We start from the raw sequence: 15,836 nt of genomic DNA, 5'->3' as shown, positions 1-15,836 counted from the left end.
TCGATATATTAAATCCGATAAATAATTTATCATTTCTTTCAGCTGAGACACTTCAGATGCGGACTGTTCACCATGATGGTTTTTAAATTGCTTGAAATATGATTGGAATCATTTCATAAAAGGAAAATATGGTTCAGTGCAAGTCTGTCATATAGGCTACATAAAATTATAAAGAGAACATCATAATTGTGTGTTTAGGACATGGCTTTTGATGATCGGGCTCTCAAAATTATATAAAAATTTGGATTTAGATTTATCTGCAAAATATTGGTTATCGGCTTTTAAATATAAAGAATGATCGGTTATCGGTATCTGCCAAAATTTTTATATCGGTGCATACCGTCTTCAATGTAGTGCGAGACATTTTGGTCTTCTGAAGTCCACATCATATTTTAATAGATTTTTTGTAAATGATGATTAAATTTGAGTGTGTTCTTCACACAAAATGCATCATACGACTTCAGAAGACTTGGAGTATGTCATGTGACTAATTTTATGCATGCTATTTAATATTTTTTGGAGCTTTGGCCCCATTGCACTTCTTTTATATTTGTGCATTTGCATTCCATGGAAAAGAATCAAGTCATACAGGTTTGTAGTGAGTCCTGTAAATCATTTATCACTGTAAAACCTTCCCCTGCCAATTAAAATCAAATCAATCATTTGGTTTTGATTGTTCCCTAGAACGATGCGCATACCTACTGTATAGACTAAACACATAAGAAGCATGTGTACGCCATCACCGTTTGAACAGATTCACGTTTTTGAGTTTTACAGTGAGATGATAACGTTTTTAAAAAATATTCAAGAACCTATTTCAAAGTTTGCGTTCTCGAGCCACCAAACACTGTAGTCATGCAAATGAAGGCATTAAAGATTTTCTGTTTTCAGTTAAAACGGTGTTGTGTAACACTGTTGTCATGTTAAAAGTTTCAGTTAAAACCTGAACCCTGTCTTTTAAACGGCCCCTAAGGTAATAAATAGTGATCTTTGCAACGGAAGTGAATCAATCAAAAACGTCTCTGGTTACTTCTGTTATCTATGTTCTCTGAATAGGGAATGAGACGCTGCGTAGCTTAAAGGGTAAGTTCGGCGTTTTACAAGTAAAGCCCTGTTTTAAGATTGTTTCTGATGAAATCGAACGGTTAAGATTAAAATTTGGACACATGCTGCTGTCCCGAGAATTGTAGGTTTTTGTGTTTGCACCACCCCCCCCCCCCCCCCCCACCTATAAAATGGTTTCATAGGTGCCTTGGAACAATCATTCATATAAACGCATTAAACTTTAGTTTACAAAGACGTGAAACTCACCGAGTGGTCTGGGGTGTTCACTGATATGCTCACGCAGAAATCGCTGCAAAAGAAGCTTTCTCGTCTTTGTAAACTAAAGTTTAATGCGTTTATATGAATGATTGTTCCAATGCACCTATGAAACCATTGTATAGGTGGGGGGGGGTGCTAACACAAAAACCTAAAATTCTCGGGACAGCAGCATTTGTCCAAATTTTAATCTTAACCGTTCGATTTCATCAGAAACGATCTTAAAACAGGGCTTTACTTGTAAAACGCCGAACTTACCCTTTAAGCCGCAGTGGGAACGCCCTCTGGGTGTGCCGATTGTCTGAAGCCCTTATAGGATCACGCCAATTCATTGGCTGATGGCAAGGGCGCCGCCCCGACGCTCTTGGGTCGTCATATTATATTAGCGCGCGCCATCTGCTCCTCAGATTTTTCTGCCGAAAAAGGAAGCTTGTCGGCAGCACAAGGAGCTTGGCAGCGATCGCAGCGTCTCGTTCCCTATTCAGAGAACATAGGTTACATCAGTAACCAGAGATGTTCTCTTTCATAGGTTCACTCAATGCTGTGTAGCTTAAGACGCAGTGGGAACGAAATACCAAACTCGCCAAGCTAAGCGCTGCTGTAACTAGTACAAAGACCAGATAACTCACACGACTGGTTCAAGCAGATAAAACTTGGGAACCTGGAGTCATGTCAAGATCCAAACTGTAGAATCTGACAAAAGTGTGCGGAGAGGACCAGCCTGCCGCTACACAAAAGTCTTCCAGAAGGGCACCTCTAAAAAGGGCTTGAGAGGAAGACACGCCTCTGGTGGAATGTGCCCTGATGCTAAGAGGTGAAGGCAGACCGCGCACCTCATATGCCAGTGAAATAGCCTCTGTAACCCAGTGGGAAATTCTCTGCTTTGATGCAGCAAGCCCTCGGCGGCCAGCCCCGAAACATACCAAGAGCTGGTTCGATTTTCTCCAATCGCCAGAGCGATCCACATATAACTTCAATGCTCGAACAGGGCAGAGCAAATTAAGCCTCCTGTCCTCCTCAGAAACAAAAGGAGGAGGATGGAAAGAGTGAAGGTTAATAACCTGAGAGCGGAATGCTGTGGACAATACTTTGGGCACATATCCCCGTTTCGGTCTCAAAGTCACTCTGACCAAACCAGGAGCGAAGTCTATACATGTCTTGCTAACTGAAAGAGCTTGCAAATCCCCCACCCGCTTCAAAGAAGTCAAAGCTAACAAAAGAGTAACCTTGAGAGTCAGAATCCGCTCTGGAGCTGAGTCTAAGGGCTCAAAGGGAGCCTCCATTAAGCCCTCCAGGACAATCGACAGATCCTAAGAGGGAATCCCAGGGGAGAGTACTGGTTTCAGGCGCCTAACCCCACGCATCAAGCCTAAAACAGCCTCACGCGCATGCGAAAAACCCATACATTTCACACACTTACTGTGAGGGTCGTCGTTCGCAATAAAGCGAACGCATGGCGGTCGGGCAACAACGAAACTCCATGGCACTTCACCGCAAGGAGAACTGAGTTCCACTATTCGCAGTTGCTGAAGTTCAGATGAAGAATGCTGATGTTAGAATCCGAATATTTGGGCCAGAAAAACCGAGACCGAAGGGCTTAAGATGGCTGCTTCGTGAAGGCAGAGAAATCTGAGGAGCAGATGGCGCACGCGCGCTAATATAATATGACGACGCAAGAGTGTCGGGGCGGCGCCCGCGCCATCAGCCAATGAATTGGCGTGATTCTATAAGGGCTTCAGACAATCGGCACACCCAGAGGGCGTTCCCACTGCGTCTTAAGCTACGTAGCGTTGAGTGAACCTATGAAAGAGAACGAACTTTAGCTGGACTATAACTTTATTCTAGAGCTGCTATAAAGCCAAAACAATCTCTGTTACTTTAATTTCACTGTAAAGCTGCTTTGAAACAATCTATATTGGTAAATGTGCTATATAAAAGAAGGTGACTTGACTAGAACAGGGATTTTCTACTGGGGTCGGCAAGGGAGTGTTAGGAGGTCCATGGAAAAAAAAAACTTGTTCTAAAATAAAACGCTGGTCTTTTGGGGTCTCTCCTCCATAGGTCAGCAGAAGCAGGTGGACCCGGAAACCTTCCGCTTCTTCTACAGCTTCTGGAAGGAGACTGAAGCCGCGGCTCAAGACGTGGACTTACCGGCCGTCGCGCTGGAACACCTGGAGAGCGACGAATGTGTCTACAAGATCTCGTCATCCGTAAAGACCAGCCACGGCGTGGGAAAGATCGCCATGACCCAGCGCAGGCTCTTCCTGCTGACCGAGGGCCGGCCGGGATACGTCGAGATCACCAAATTCAGAGATATCGAGGTGAGGATCTCTCAACATCTAGCCAGGCATTCATGTCTTGTATCCTTGAGACCTCATGTAACCTTGAAACGCATTGTTCTTCTCATCCAGGATGTGAAGATATCTTCTGCTCCTTTCCTTCTGCTGAGGATCCCGTCGCTGAAGATCAAAACGTCCCTCAGGAAGGAGTCGTTCGAGGTCAATCTGAAGTCGGAGTGTGACCTCTGGCACCTGATGATCAAGGAGATGTGGGCCGGGAGGAAGATGGCCGACGATCATAAGGTTTGATGGCTGCATCATTTTTTATTTTTGCCAAATTCATCTTCTAGCGCAGGGATTCCTAAACGTTTTTGGCAGCCAAACCACTTTACAGATATTTTATGAAAGCATTAGATAAATTCATTAATTCGTTAATTAATTGATTCATAAAATATTTTCTTGAAGTTCCCAATGAGATTTGAAATAACAATATTTCAATAATTACAACTAATTTGCATGTTCATGGCTCTCTGATGTCAGATGGTCACATGACATGCAGGCAAACAATTCAAATATTTCATCTTTTTTATTTCAATTTGTTTTATTTTCAAATTAATTTTTTACATTATAGGGTTGCACAATTTGGTAAAAAAAAATATAGGCCTGTTGTGATTATTTTATCGTATTGCAATTTGAACTGCGATAAACATTTCATGAAAAATGTTTTTATTGTTGACTTTATATAAAAACAATGACTTTATTGTTTTTAAACTGTTCTTTATTGTTTTTTTTTGTTTTGTTTTAACTCCAATTATGAAAAATAATTGTTGTAACTTATTTACAGTACAGGGCTACATGATAAAAAAATAATAGGGCTGTTTTGAATACTGTATTTTGTCATATTGTGCTTTGAACAATATGATAAATATGTCATAAGAAAACATCTCACATGGCTGCTTTATTGCTTTAAAATTATTTTTGATTGTTATTATCATTGTTTTAACTCTAATTATGAAAATTGAAGAAAAAAATTATTACTATTGAAATAATACAATTGTATTTTAAATAAAAAAGGAATATTTGATAAGAATATTAATGACAATTTTATTACTTAAATTATACTTAAGTTCTTTACTTTTCAAGCATTAAACCCGTGAGCTTTTATTTTGGAGGAAAACAACAGCTTTATATACACTTCTAGTTTCAAGTCTGTCTAAAAGTCCTGAAAACGTATGTCCACCTAAATGTTCCTAAATGCAAGTTATATGTGACAAGCAATGAGAGTTAGTGAGGAGCAGCGTTTACTGTGAACACCAGAATACTGTGTCAAATAACACCGTTTTTGCAGTTTCGAGTAGATACCAGACTGAATGCAGGTTTCGATGTGAGTTTAGTGCAGTAGTGTTGGGTTATGCTCTCACTTTCTCAAATGGCTGTTCCTCAGAAGCTCATGGCCCGAGGGTCAGGCGTGTGTGTCCTGATCGTGTGAGTGTGTGCTGTGTTTCTCTGGCACAGGACCCTCAGTTCATGGAGCAGGCCTTGACAAACGCCCTGCTGATGGACGCGGTGGTCGGGAGCCTGCAGTCACAGAAAGCCGTCTACGCCGCTACCAAACTGGCCTACTTCGACAAGATGAAGTTTGAGGGTGTGTATCTCTCACATAGTTTGTTACGGCTGAACGTGCATCACTCAATAAAGTGGTGTTTGCTGTCACTGTATGTCAGTCTGAAGTAGAGCTGGGCGTTTATTTCAATTACGATTCTGGCTTCCAGCGATTATGAAAACAAAAGAATCAAGATAAAAGTATTTAGTAGTTTTTTATAGATTGTGGAAGTGCACTTAACATAAGTTGATGTTATTCACTTAAGTTATCTACTTAAGTTTTGTTTATTATTTTTCATTTTGTGTATTTAAATATAAATATAGTTATACACAACCGTTCAAAATTTTGGGGTCGGCAAGGTTTGTTAATGTTTTTTAAAGAAATCTCTTCTGCTCACCAAGGCCTAAATTATTTGATACAGTAAAAACAGTAATATTATGAAATATTGTTACTATTTAAAATAGCTGTTTTCTATGTGAATATATAGTAAAGTGTAATTTATTCCTGTGATCAAAGCTGAATTTTCAGCATCATTACTCCAGCCTTCAGTGTCACATGATCCTTCAGAAATCAGTCTAATATGATGATTTACTGCTCAAGAAACATCTATGATTATTATCAGTGTTCAAAATAGTTGTGCTGCTTCATATGTTTGTGGAAACTGTGATACATTTTATTTTCCAGGGTTATTTGATGAATAGAAAGTTTAGAAAAACATTGCCATTTTAGTTGAAATATAAATCTTTTGAATCATTTTAAATGTCTTTAACTGTCACTTTTGATCAAATAATGCGTCCTTGATGAATAAAAGTAGTGAATAGTATCTATTTTACTTATTTATCATCATTTTACATTTTTATTTATTTGTTTTTGAATTATGTTTAAAGAGAATCCACTGTTCATTTTTAAGTTCAAAAGTCAATGGTTAATTGTGTTAAATCATTGTGATACAGTAAACATGTTTATGATTTTTGCCATAGGTGAGCAGGTTATGCGTGTGTGTTACATTACCTTTTTAGTATTTAGTGACTGTATTAGACCTAACTTGTAAGTGGCTTTGGCTAAAAGCTTCTGCTAAATGACTGACTATGTCTCTGGGTTTGTTATAGTGCCCATGATGGTCCCCAAAACTACATCTGAGACCCTAAAACACAAGATTAACCCGTCTCTGGACCAGACGTCTCCTCAAGCGGTTGACGTCCTGCTCTACACCCCCGGTAAGTCTGCCAGCTTTCTGCTAAACATCTCAATAAAGGAAGTCATGTGAGTTGTGCACAGTATTTATTCTGAACTCTCAAGACAAAGAGCAAACATATATTGGTTTCCTATCAAGTGTCTTCAACTTTCAAGCGTCTCACAGCTGCTCCATTTCAACCAGATCAACCAGTTTGACCTGGTAATTCCACAAACGTGGAGATGTTTATAGATTCAGTCCAGAAGGCCGTTGCGTTACTGTTCCTGCGGTCATGAGGAGAACAGGTTTCCTAATCGGTTGAGCAGAAACTGCTTCGGGCAGACTTATTTCCTCCGTCCTCTCATTGTGTGATTACGACATATTTCCACGACTCATGACTCACTACAGTACATTAATGTCATTAGGATTTCACAACACAAACCTTTGCTCGCAAGTGAATCTTCTTCATTCAAGGATTTAAAGCTTTGCTGCTCTTAATTCTTGGCTGTTTGTTTAAGGTGTTACGCCTGCTAAACAAACATGAGTCCAGGTCCGGTTACAGGGAATTTCACAGACTGGATTCTGACTCTGTCCAAATGCATTCAAAACCACAGGAGATCAGAGAAAACTGCTTTTATGTCACAAACATCTGGAATCCTTTTGCTACTTCAAATTAGACTAAATCCAATGCTTTTAGAAGCATCTGAAGTAGAGCTGTACGATAAATCGGTAAAAGATCGCAATCTTTTAATTAAATACCCACATGATCTCATTCCTAAATGACAATGTGTCTATTAAATCTTTGACAAAATCACAACAGAACATTAAAATCGAGTCATTCAAATGTCGTTGACCAAAGACCGAGCAGATGTCATGTATACTGTAGGTATGAAACAGCTTCACAAACAGTCTTTTCAGTCACACAGAATCTTTATGTATTACAAATATTCATATTATCATAGAAAAACTGGGATGAAAGTTCATAGTTCGGATATAAAAACTGTCTACTAGAGTAAATCATGCTTCAAATATTGTTTGTCATCGATTCATTCATTCGAGACTCATGAGATTTGTTCCGAAATGCTGATTCATCCAGTAATGAGACTAGTGACATCTTTATGAGTGAGTCATTGAATTATTCACTCAAACCATTTTAAATAGACTGCAGCAATTAACATTTTGTCAGAAACTCTGGTAAATTATATTGTGTATTATATTATATATTTTGTTTAGTTGTCTGTTCCGAATCTTGATTTCTGTTTGAAACAAACAAAAAAGAATCGTGACTATAAATTTATCCAGAATCGTGCAGCTATAATCTGAAGACATGATTTTACTTTGAATTCATATATTTTTAAGTACCATTAGTCATTTTACACTTTAACTCTTGTTTTTATTTAAATTCTTTGACACGTGTTTATTATTGCCTGTTGTTGTTATTATGAGATCAAGAAACAAAATCCAACATTTGTACAAAACTTGCCCCCACAATTCTAAGGTGTTGTGAGTGGTTGCGAGGCCGTTGCTCTGTGGTTGCTAGGGTGTTCCGGGTAGTTGCTAGGGCATTTTTAGGTGGTTGCTAGGATATACTGGGGGGTTGCTAGGGCAGTAGTTCTCAGTTTGATTTGTTAGTTTTCACACAAGAGCACTGATATCAGGACTCGTCAAGTAAATGTAGAATAGAATCAGAATACTTCAGTCTTTCTGTTGCGTTTCATAAAAACACTGTCCAAGTCACATGTTTTCTTTCCATGTCTGATGATGAGTGACGAACTGTAATAGATAGTCATAAAAACCTGGCAAAAACATTCACGGGTCACATTCCACCAGAAAACCAAAGGAAAACAAATAAGACATTTTGCATTAAGAAAGCTTTGTGACAATTAAGGATATTTCCTCTTTAAATTGCCATTACGGTAATACAAAAAAATAGATATTATTTAAATTGTGAAGTGTTTATACATAATGTTAAATTCTTGCTGATTGAAATTTTAAAAAAGCATTGTTTTTGAGAATTGAGTGGAAGTTGTGGTTGATTAGACATGAAACTGTATTGATCCTTAAAATATCCTTTATTTTCTTAATGCAAAATATTCTTTTAGAGCCATCTATTCTTTATTTTATTTGTTCTATTTTTATTCTATATTATTGATTTGATCAGGACAAGCAGCAAATGCATTCAGCACAAAGTGTGTGTTTCACACTCTGTGTCTGTAGAAACACCCATAATGCCCTGTGAGTTCTGTTGTAAGGGCTCTGTGACACAACGGGGAGGATTTCAGTTGTAAACGGAGTCACTATGAAAGGCAGATTGTGGTTGTGTAGTGACTGAAGTGTGTTGTGTGTCTGTAGGTCAGCTGGGTGTGTCGGAGCTGGACGGCGGTGCGAACCCAAAGCTGTGGTGTGCGCTGAGCGATGGGAAGGTGCTGGTGTTCGACGCCACCAGCTGGTCCATGCAGCAGAACTCGGTTCAAGTGGGAACGTCCCGTCTGGTGAGATTATATGAGCTTTGACCCTGACGTATGAAATGCCTTGCCATTTCCTCTTATCATCTCCATATCAGTCTCTAGAGGTTGGTTGTGAGTTTGAGGAGGGAATCAGAAATATTGCATAACAGACAAAAATATTCAAGTATGTCAGCCACATTTCAGGACGTTTTATTATTATGTATATATGTATGTGTTATATATATATATATATACACTATATATAAGGCTGCATTTGTTTCTTTAAAAATTTAATTATAACTGTAAAATTGTGAAATATTATTACAGTTTAAAATTTCTATGTGAATATATAGTAAAGTCAAAGTGTAATTTATTCCTGTGATCAAAGCTGAATTTTCAGCATCATTACTCCAGTCTTCAGTGTCACATGATCCTTCAGAAATCAGTCTAACATGCTGATTTGCTGCTGCATTATTATTAATGGCTCTCTTATTATAATTATTATTATTATTATTATCAATGTTGAAATACTTTTCTGGAAACCATGATTTATTCTTTGATGAATAGAAAGTTTAAAAGAACAGCATTTGTCTGCAAAATAAATCTTTTGTAACATTATAAATGCCTTTACTGTTACTTTTGATCAATTTAATGCATCTTTGCTGAATAAAACTATACATTTAATTTATTTATTTAAAAAAAATTAAAATTTTACTGAATCCAAACTGTTGAACGGTAGTGTATAATGTGACAAAGGCTTTCTGTTGTATATTCAGGCCACATCTATGACATATTTTTGGGAATTTTATTCCATCACATTATTGTGATCCTTCTCTTCATAGCAGTCATAGTAGTGCCGCCCCCTACTGGCTACTGTATTAACGCACGTTTTCCCACTCCTGCTAGAATTGCATGCTTGCAGTGAACCAGCAGCAGCTGTGGATCGGCTCAAAGGATTCGTTCATTTACATCATAAACCCGCGGAGCGTGTCGTGCAATAAACAACTGACGGAGCATCGCGGCGAGGTCACCGGACTCACCCTGGAGGACAGAACCGACAAATTCAAGTAACAAAGACAAAGCAGAACAGTCATTAACCCATATCAGTGCTGAATGAATAGCTGTTTTTACCCGATGGCCGTTACAGTCAGACGGTGGCGTACTCGTGCGGTGAAGATGGCAGTGTGATCGTGTGGGACGTGTCCTCTCTGCAGGTCCGACGACAGTTCAGAGTCTCCTGTGACAGACTGCAGTCCATCCAGATCCACGACAGCATGCTGTGGTGCTGTGAGTCTGCCTCACCTAGCATTATATCACATATATTATAATTTTATGTATATTATATTATAAGCTCATTTGCGCCGAAATTTCAGCAACTGAGAATATTCGGTAGCACTTTTTTGTACAGTCCTGTTTCTCATAAGCATACTATGTGCTTATTCTAGTAATGACACTAACTAGGTACTAAGCCTGAACCTACCCCTAAACCTTAACTTAACCCATGTAGTTACCTTAAACTACTCATTACTTTTGTGGTAAGAACACTGTCAGAACATTGAAAGTGCACATATTGTAAAACAAAGTGCTATTGAATATTTAGTCAAAATTTATTTTAGATTTCGGTCAAGACCGGAATTGTCATGTAACGTCACATAACTTAATAGTCAACTAGAATATTAGCTCTAGAGAGGAGAATTTTGATAAATATACAGTATGTACTGTTACATATCATATTTTTTTTACTTATTCTGTTTTCTCCATTATTTTGCATAAATCTGTCATGAAAACAAGTGTTTATTACAGCCACTGTTTAAATGTCGGAGTAGAAACAATTATATCTTTAAAACGCTGATGTAAAAACTGCCTTATGTGCAGTTTGAATGTTTATATGCAACTCATTTGAGTGTTGATTGTGATTTAATCGATTGTTAAATACACTTTGTTTTCAGTTGCATTAGAAACTTTATTTGTGTTAAAGGTGGCCGTGATTGTGTGATGGAAGTGCGCAGGAACGGCACGGTTCATCGTAAGATGTCTCTTCCAGATCACCTGCTGAGTTCACCGAGGGGTTTCAGCAGTTTCCTGCTCTTTAATGAGGTAGAAACCACCGGTTTGACATTTCCCCACGGCTAGACTCTGTTTCACAGCTCGTCCGGTTCTCTGTATCCATCCGGCTGGGCTTCAGGACTCATTAGGTTAATGGATCACACGTGTGAGGTCATTTACGAGCTGTTTTAATGGCTCTCGGCCTCTATGATGAGCTGTGATGGGACGAGCTTTGATGATTCTCAAGAAAAGAGATTCTGTGTTATGAGTGGTTGCTAGTTTTTCTGCAATATGACAACAACAAAAAAATCACAAGATGACTTGAATATATCTATTTAGAAAGTATGATTGGTGTGATTTTGTAGGGGAGTGAAGCTGCATAGAATATAAGAAACAAATACAAGCATATATAAATACACTAGAACAAAGATACAAATAAAAAATAAACAGTGCTTTGTGTATTTCAGGTAAGACTAACAATATTCAGGTCAATCAAATCGAATGTAAAATAACACTGCATAGGCTTCACTGTGTAAATCAAATATAATACATTTTTATTACAGGTACAAAAGTGATTTTCTCTTTGATTTTGCTGTTTGATGAACATTAATGCAGGAATATTAGGCTGCTGTCACTTTAAGACCAATATAATGATACGCATCCATTTTATTTCTCATTTGTTTATGTTCATGTAAGCCATTAGCAACTGTGTTTACAAGGAGACTCTCCGAGACGGCATTTTGACATAATTTTGCGTGTGTGTGTCCGTTCAAGCACAAATAGTAGTATGTATTTGGAGGAGAATATGTATTCTATATGTATATAATAAGTATATGGAAGAGAAAACAGCGCATGAGTTCTGAATTGAGTTCTTTTTCACGCCAATCTTCTTGTACTCGAATGGTTTAAAATCACTTAAATGTTGAAAGCGACAGGACCTAAAACACGTGCAAATGATAAACTTTCACTCTATGATGGCTAAACTTTGCAGTTAATCCGAGAATACATACGGATCAACTACAGTACGATCCCTATACTTGACATCGCACATCACAATATCAATGCTAAAACGATATATCCTGCAGCCCTAGTATCTAAGCAAATGAAAATCTGTGATTTTACACCAGACAGTGGACATTTATGGCATCCTTATGAAATAAGTGTTATGAATCTTAATAGAGCTCTGCAGGGATGATGTATTTTTTTAGGACAAAACCTGGAAATGTATTATTTTAGCTTTTTCGGTTTCATCGTCAATGTTTTTTTTTTATGTATTAAATGCCTGAAATAAGGTCTACGGTGAACACAAGCTCAAGATATTTCCATGTTTTATTTTACGACATAAAAGGCATCAGTAATACCCCACTCGTGATTTTTTTCAAGGTTTTATGTTTCTTAAAAAAGGCGTTTGCTTACAAATGTCGTGATGTGAGTAGAGAGGTTATCAGGGACATTAAACGTCATCATCCGAACAGATAAACTCATTACTCACTGGTCGCTTGTGTTTATAATCGCGCTCTTGCAAACTATCATAGGCGTGTGTAAGACTGAGCAAGTCTTAGCCTGACCTGACCAATGACTCCAGACTCCGATCAGTTTTCTCCGTAATAATAGCATATTAGCAAAACAGATTTGGCAAACGATCCAGTGCGTATCTGTGTTTGCACTCTAAAGTTTCTATCGACAGCGTGTTTTACAGTAGTGTAGCGAACCACAAGCACATCTGTTGATTTCTTGAACCCTATGGCCAATCAGAGAGAGGTGTTTGTTAACACTGAACAAAAACTCAAGCGTTTTGAGCGGCGAGTGAATTCTGAGTTTGCACGCTCACAAATCCTATAATGTAAGATGAAATGTAGACATTATCCAAATAAGAGATTCATTGTGCAGTCAGCTTCATTTATTATAACAGAAGTTTGTGTGACCGCGATGATGATGATATGTTTATTGAAACTATTACAGGGAAACGTGTGTGTTTTTAAGGGGAAGCGCATCTCCTTAACCTTAGGACGCCCTCCGCCTATGCAAACTATTCTGAACCAGGCTTTCAGGGAAAATGTTTTTAAATAAAGACTGAAATAGATGTTGCATGTAGGAAGTCATGTGACTGTGGTGTAGTTTGTTTATAGCCTAAGTTTAGCGTACTTCTGGTAATTGTATTTAAGGTTCAAAATTGTTATGTGAAGATTATCATGATGAACAATATTAAAACTTGGTTAATCACAGAGCTTATTTTTTGCAATAATCCAAAAGCCAATGGAAAACTCCTCCAGAGTGATGTTAACTTCAAAAATATATCATTACTGCGGTGCTCTATATGAATATTTTGGTTGCACGTTATTGTGCACTTACAGTATACTTACCTAAGAAATTGCTGGTAATATAAGGTGCTACATGGGTTAAGGTTAGGTTTAGGGGTAGGTTCAGGGTTAGTACCTAGTTACTATCCAGATATTACAATTTCTATAATACAGTGGATAGCATAAGTGAACACACCCATGCTAAAGTTGACTAAAAAGAGGAATACAAAATCATCTTTTGGAAATTAATCTTAATGCCTTAATTTAAAAAATGAGGAAAAATCCAACTTTTAAGGACACCAATTTTCTTTGTGAATGAATAATGTATCGTAAATAAATAAATGTTCTTCCTTAAAATACAGGGTGCATAAGTCATGTTAAATTATCATAGAGTCAGGCAGATTTTTATTTTTAAAGGCCAGTTATTTCATGGATCCGGGATAATTTGCATCCTGATAAACTTCCCTTGGCCTTTGGAATTGAAATAACTGAATAACACCATGCCAATCTGTAGGTATTGTGAAGGGAATGTGATGATGTGCGGATATTTTATTTCCAAAGGCCAAGGGAAGTTTATCAGGATGCATATTATCCTGGATCCATGAAATAACTAGCCTTTAAAAATAAAAATCTGCCTGACTCTATGGGAATTTAACATAGGGGTGTCCTGACTTATGCACCCTGTATTTTAAGGAAGAACATTTATTTATTTACGATACATTATTCATTCACAAAGAAAATTGGTGTCCTTAAAGGTTGGGTGTTTTCCTAATTTTTTAAATTAAGGCATTAAGATCAATTTCCAAAAGATGATTTTTTTATTCCTCTTTTTATTCAACTTTAGAATGGGTGTGTTCACTTATGCTATCCACTTTATTTTACAGTCCTGTTTCCCATGTACATGCTATGTACTAACATAATCGACCAAAATGTGAGTATTTACAAAGTCCCTGTGGAGTGTTTGGTATTAATGAGCTGAATGTGATTGCAGTCGGAGCAGCTGTGGGCCGGGTTTGCAGACGCAGGTGAGCTGTGTGTGTGGCACTGCAGAGACCTGAACAAACCCTTCATCAGGATCCAGCTCAAAGACTGCGCCGGTGTCGTCTGCATGATCAAAGTCAAGAGTCAGGTGAGACGCCACACGTTTATCCCTCTGCCAAAACTGATGAGTTTATCAAGTAAAAGATTAAAAATGGCATTACCATGTCCCGGTGTCAGATCTGGGTGGGTTGTCACGGCCGCAGCGCCGCAGGAAAAGCCCGCGGGAAGATCTACGTGGTGAACACGGACCGGTACACGGTGGAGAAGGAGCTGGTGGCACACGCCGACAGCGTTCAGACACTGTGCTCGGCTGAAGATCGGTACGTGCTCAGCGGAGCCGCGCAGGACGACGGGAAAATCGGCATCTGGAATGTTGAGTAGAAACCAGATATGAACACATACTGTATCAAGATATGCACACGTATCAAGATATGCATGCACACGTATCAAGATATGCACACGTATCAAGATATGCATGCACACGTATCAAGATATGCACACGTGTCAAGATATGCACACTTAAGTGGACTAGAATAAGAGGAAAAAATGCATTTTGGAATAGTTGCATGAATAAATGTATAGATGAACCGCAGTGATGAGAAATGTGCCTGGACTTTTGCGGCTAAAACATGCGAATAATAGCCATTTTGAGTGTTTATTTGCTTGTTGTATGAATATTAAGTGTTAATATTGAAGGGAAAGACAGTACTTTTATAATGAATTCCTCAGTGTTATATCAATATTTATGTACCTCATTCATGTCTGAATGTGATTATGATGGAGGATTTCCTCTGGACTGGAAGTTCAAAAACAGCAAATGTGCCAGTGTAAATGTTTATTAGCGTGCAAACACACGGGCAGTAAAAGAGAGGCTTGTTTTAAGATGTTTTTACTGCATTATAGACCATGTTCTTCAGTTGTCATCACTGAAACATCAGCACTCGGTGAAATGCATGTGAATTTGTAAAGGAATCATTTTATCATTTTTTTTAAATAATGAACAACTGGTGGCATTTTAGACATGTGGAAATGCACTTTACCAACACTAGTAATCTTATTTACCTATAATAATAGTTTAGGATGCACAAGTTTAAACATTTTGAGCAAAAGAATAATGAGCCTCATTGAACAGTCTTAATTTTTAATGCCATAGAACATAATGATGGAGTTACTGTTTTATGCATATATTGTATTTTATATGAAGAACTTTTGTAATATATTGTATCTGTATTTAACTATACAAAATCCTTTTTTTAATGGCCATAATGGTTTTATATCGAAGCAGTTTACTTCTGCATTTGTTCATAAATGTTTTTTTTATCTGTATGACTGGAGTTTAGTTCATCATTTTAGATTGAATTAATAAAGACTTCTGTATTTATTGTACATACTCCTTATAAACTTCATTTAACTTGAGCTTTTTCTTGGATCCCTTCCGAGTCAGAAACGTCCCTGTAAAGCACTAGAGGGCAGCAGATTCAATCTCTTTATCATCTTTACAGCTTCTTGTAATGTTCATTCTCTCAGATGGACTCTGGCTATGTTGAGAATCAAATACTAGTACATGAATTACTATTGCCTACTATTAAAAAACTGCTCATTTAAAACAATATATGTGAAACGGCA

General features: G+C 37.8%; 1 protein-coding gene across 3 annotated transcripts in view; it reads left to right on the top strand.

Annotated features, from left to right (window-relative positions):
- Positions 1-15,596, top strand: part of dennd3a (DENN/MADD domain containing 3a) — a 33,333-nt gene extending 17,737 nt beyond the window's left edge. For all 3 annotated transcript variants that reach the window (XM_077230074.1, XM_077230075.1, XM_077230073.1), the window contains 10 exons: positions 3,382-3,641; positions 3,732-3,902; positions 5,115-5,244; positions 6,312-6,419; positions 8,729-8,868; positions 9,730-9,890; positions 9,971-10,110; positions 10,802-10,920; positions 14,161-14,298; positions 14,388-15,596. In XM_077230074.1, the coding sequence (XP_077086189.1) occupies positions 3,382-3,641; positions 3,732-3,902; positions 5,115-5,244; positions 6,312-6,419; positions 8,729-8,868; positions 9,730-9,890; positions 9,971-10,110; positions 10,802-10,920; positions 14,161-14,298; positions 14,388-14,591 (1,571 nt within the window). In that variant the 3' untranslated portion in view covers positions 14,592-15,596. The remainder of the gene's footprint in view (positions 1-3,381; positions 3,642-3,731; positions 3,903-5,114; positions 5,245-6,311; positions 6,420-8,728; positions 8,869-9,729; positions 9,891-9,970; positions 10,111-10,801; positions 10,921-14,160; positions 14,299-14,387) is intronic.
- The last annotated feature ends 240 nt before the right edge of the window (positions 15,597-15,836 follow it).

This window comes from Siphateles boraxobius, unplaced genomic scaffold, assembly GCF_051911475.1.
Source record: "Siphateles boraxobius isolate OS27281-9 unplaced genomic scaffold, OSU_SipBor_1 139, whole genome shotgun sequence".
Lineage (NCBI taxonomy): Eukaryota > Metazoa > Chordata > Actinopteri > Cypriniformes > Leuciscidae > Siphateles > Siphateles boraxobius.
The sequence above is the reverse complement of the archived record's forward strand: the minus strand, read 5'-3'. Positions and strand labels throughout refer to the sequence as shown.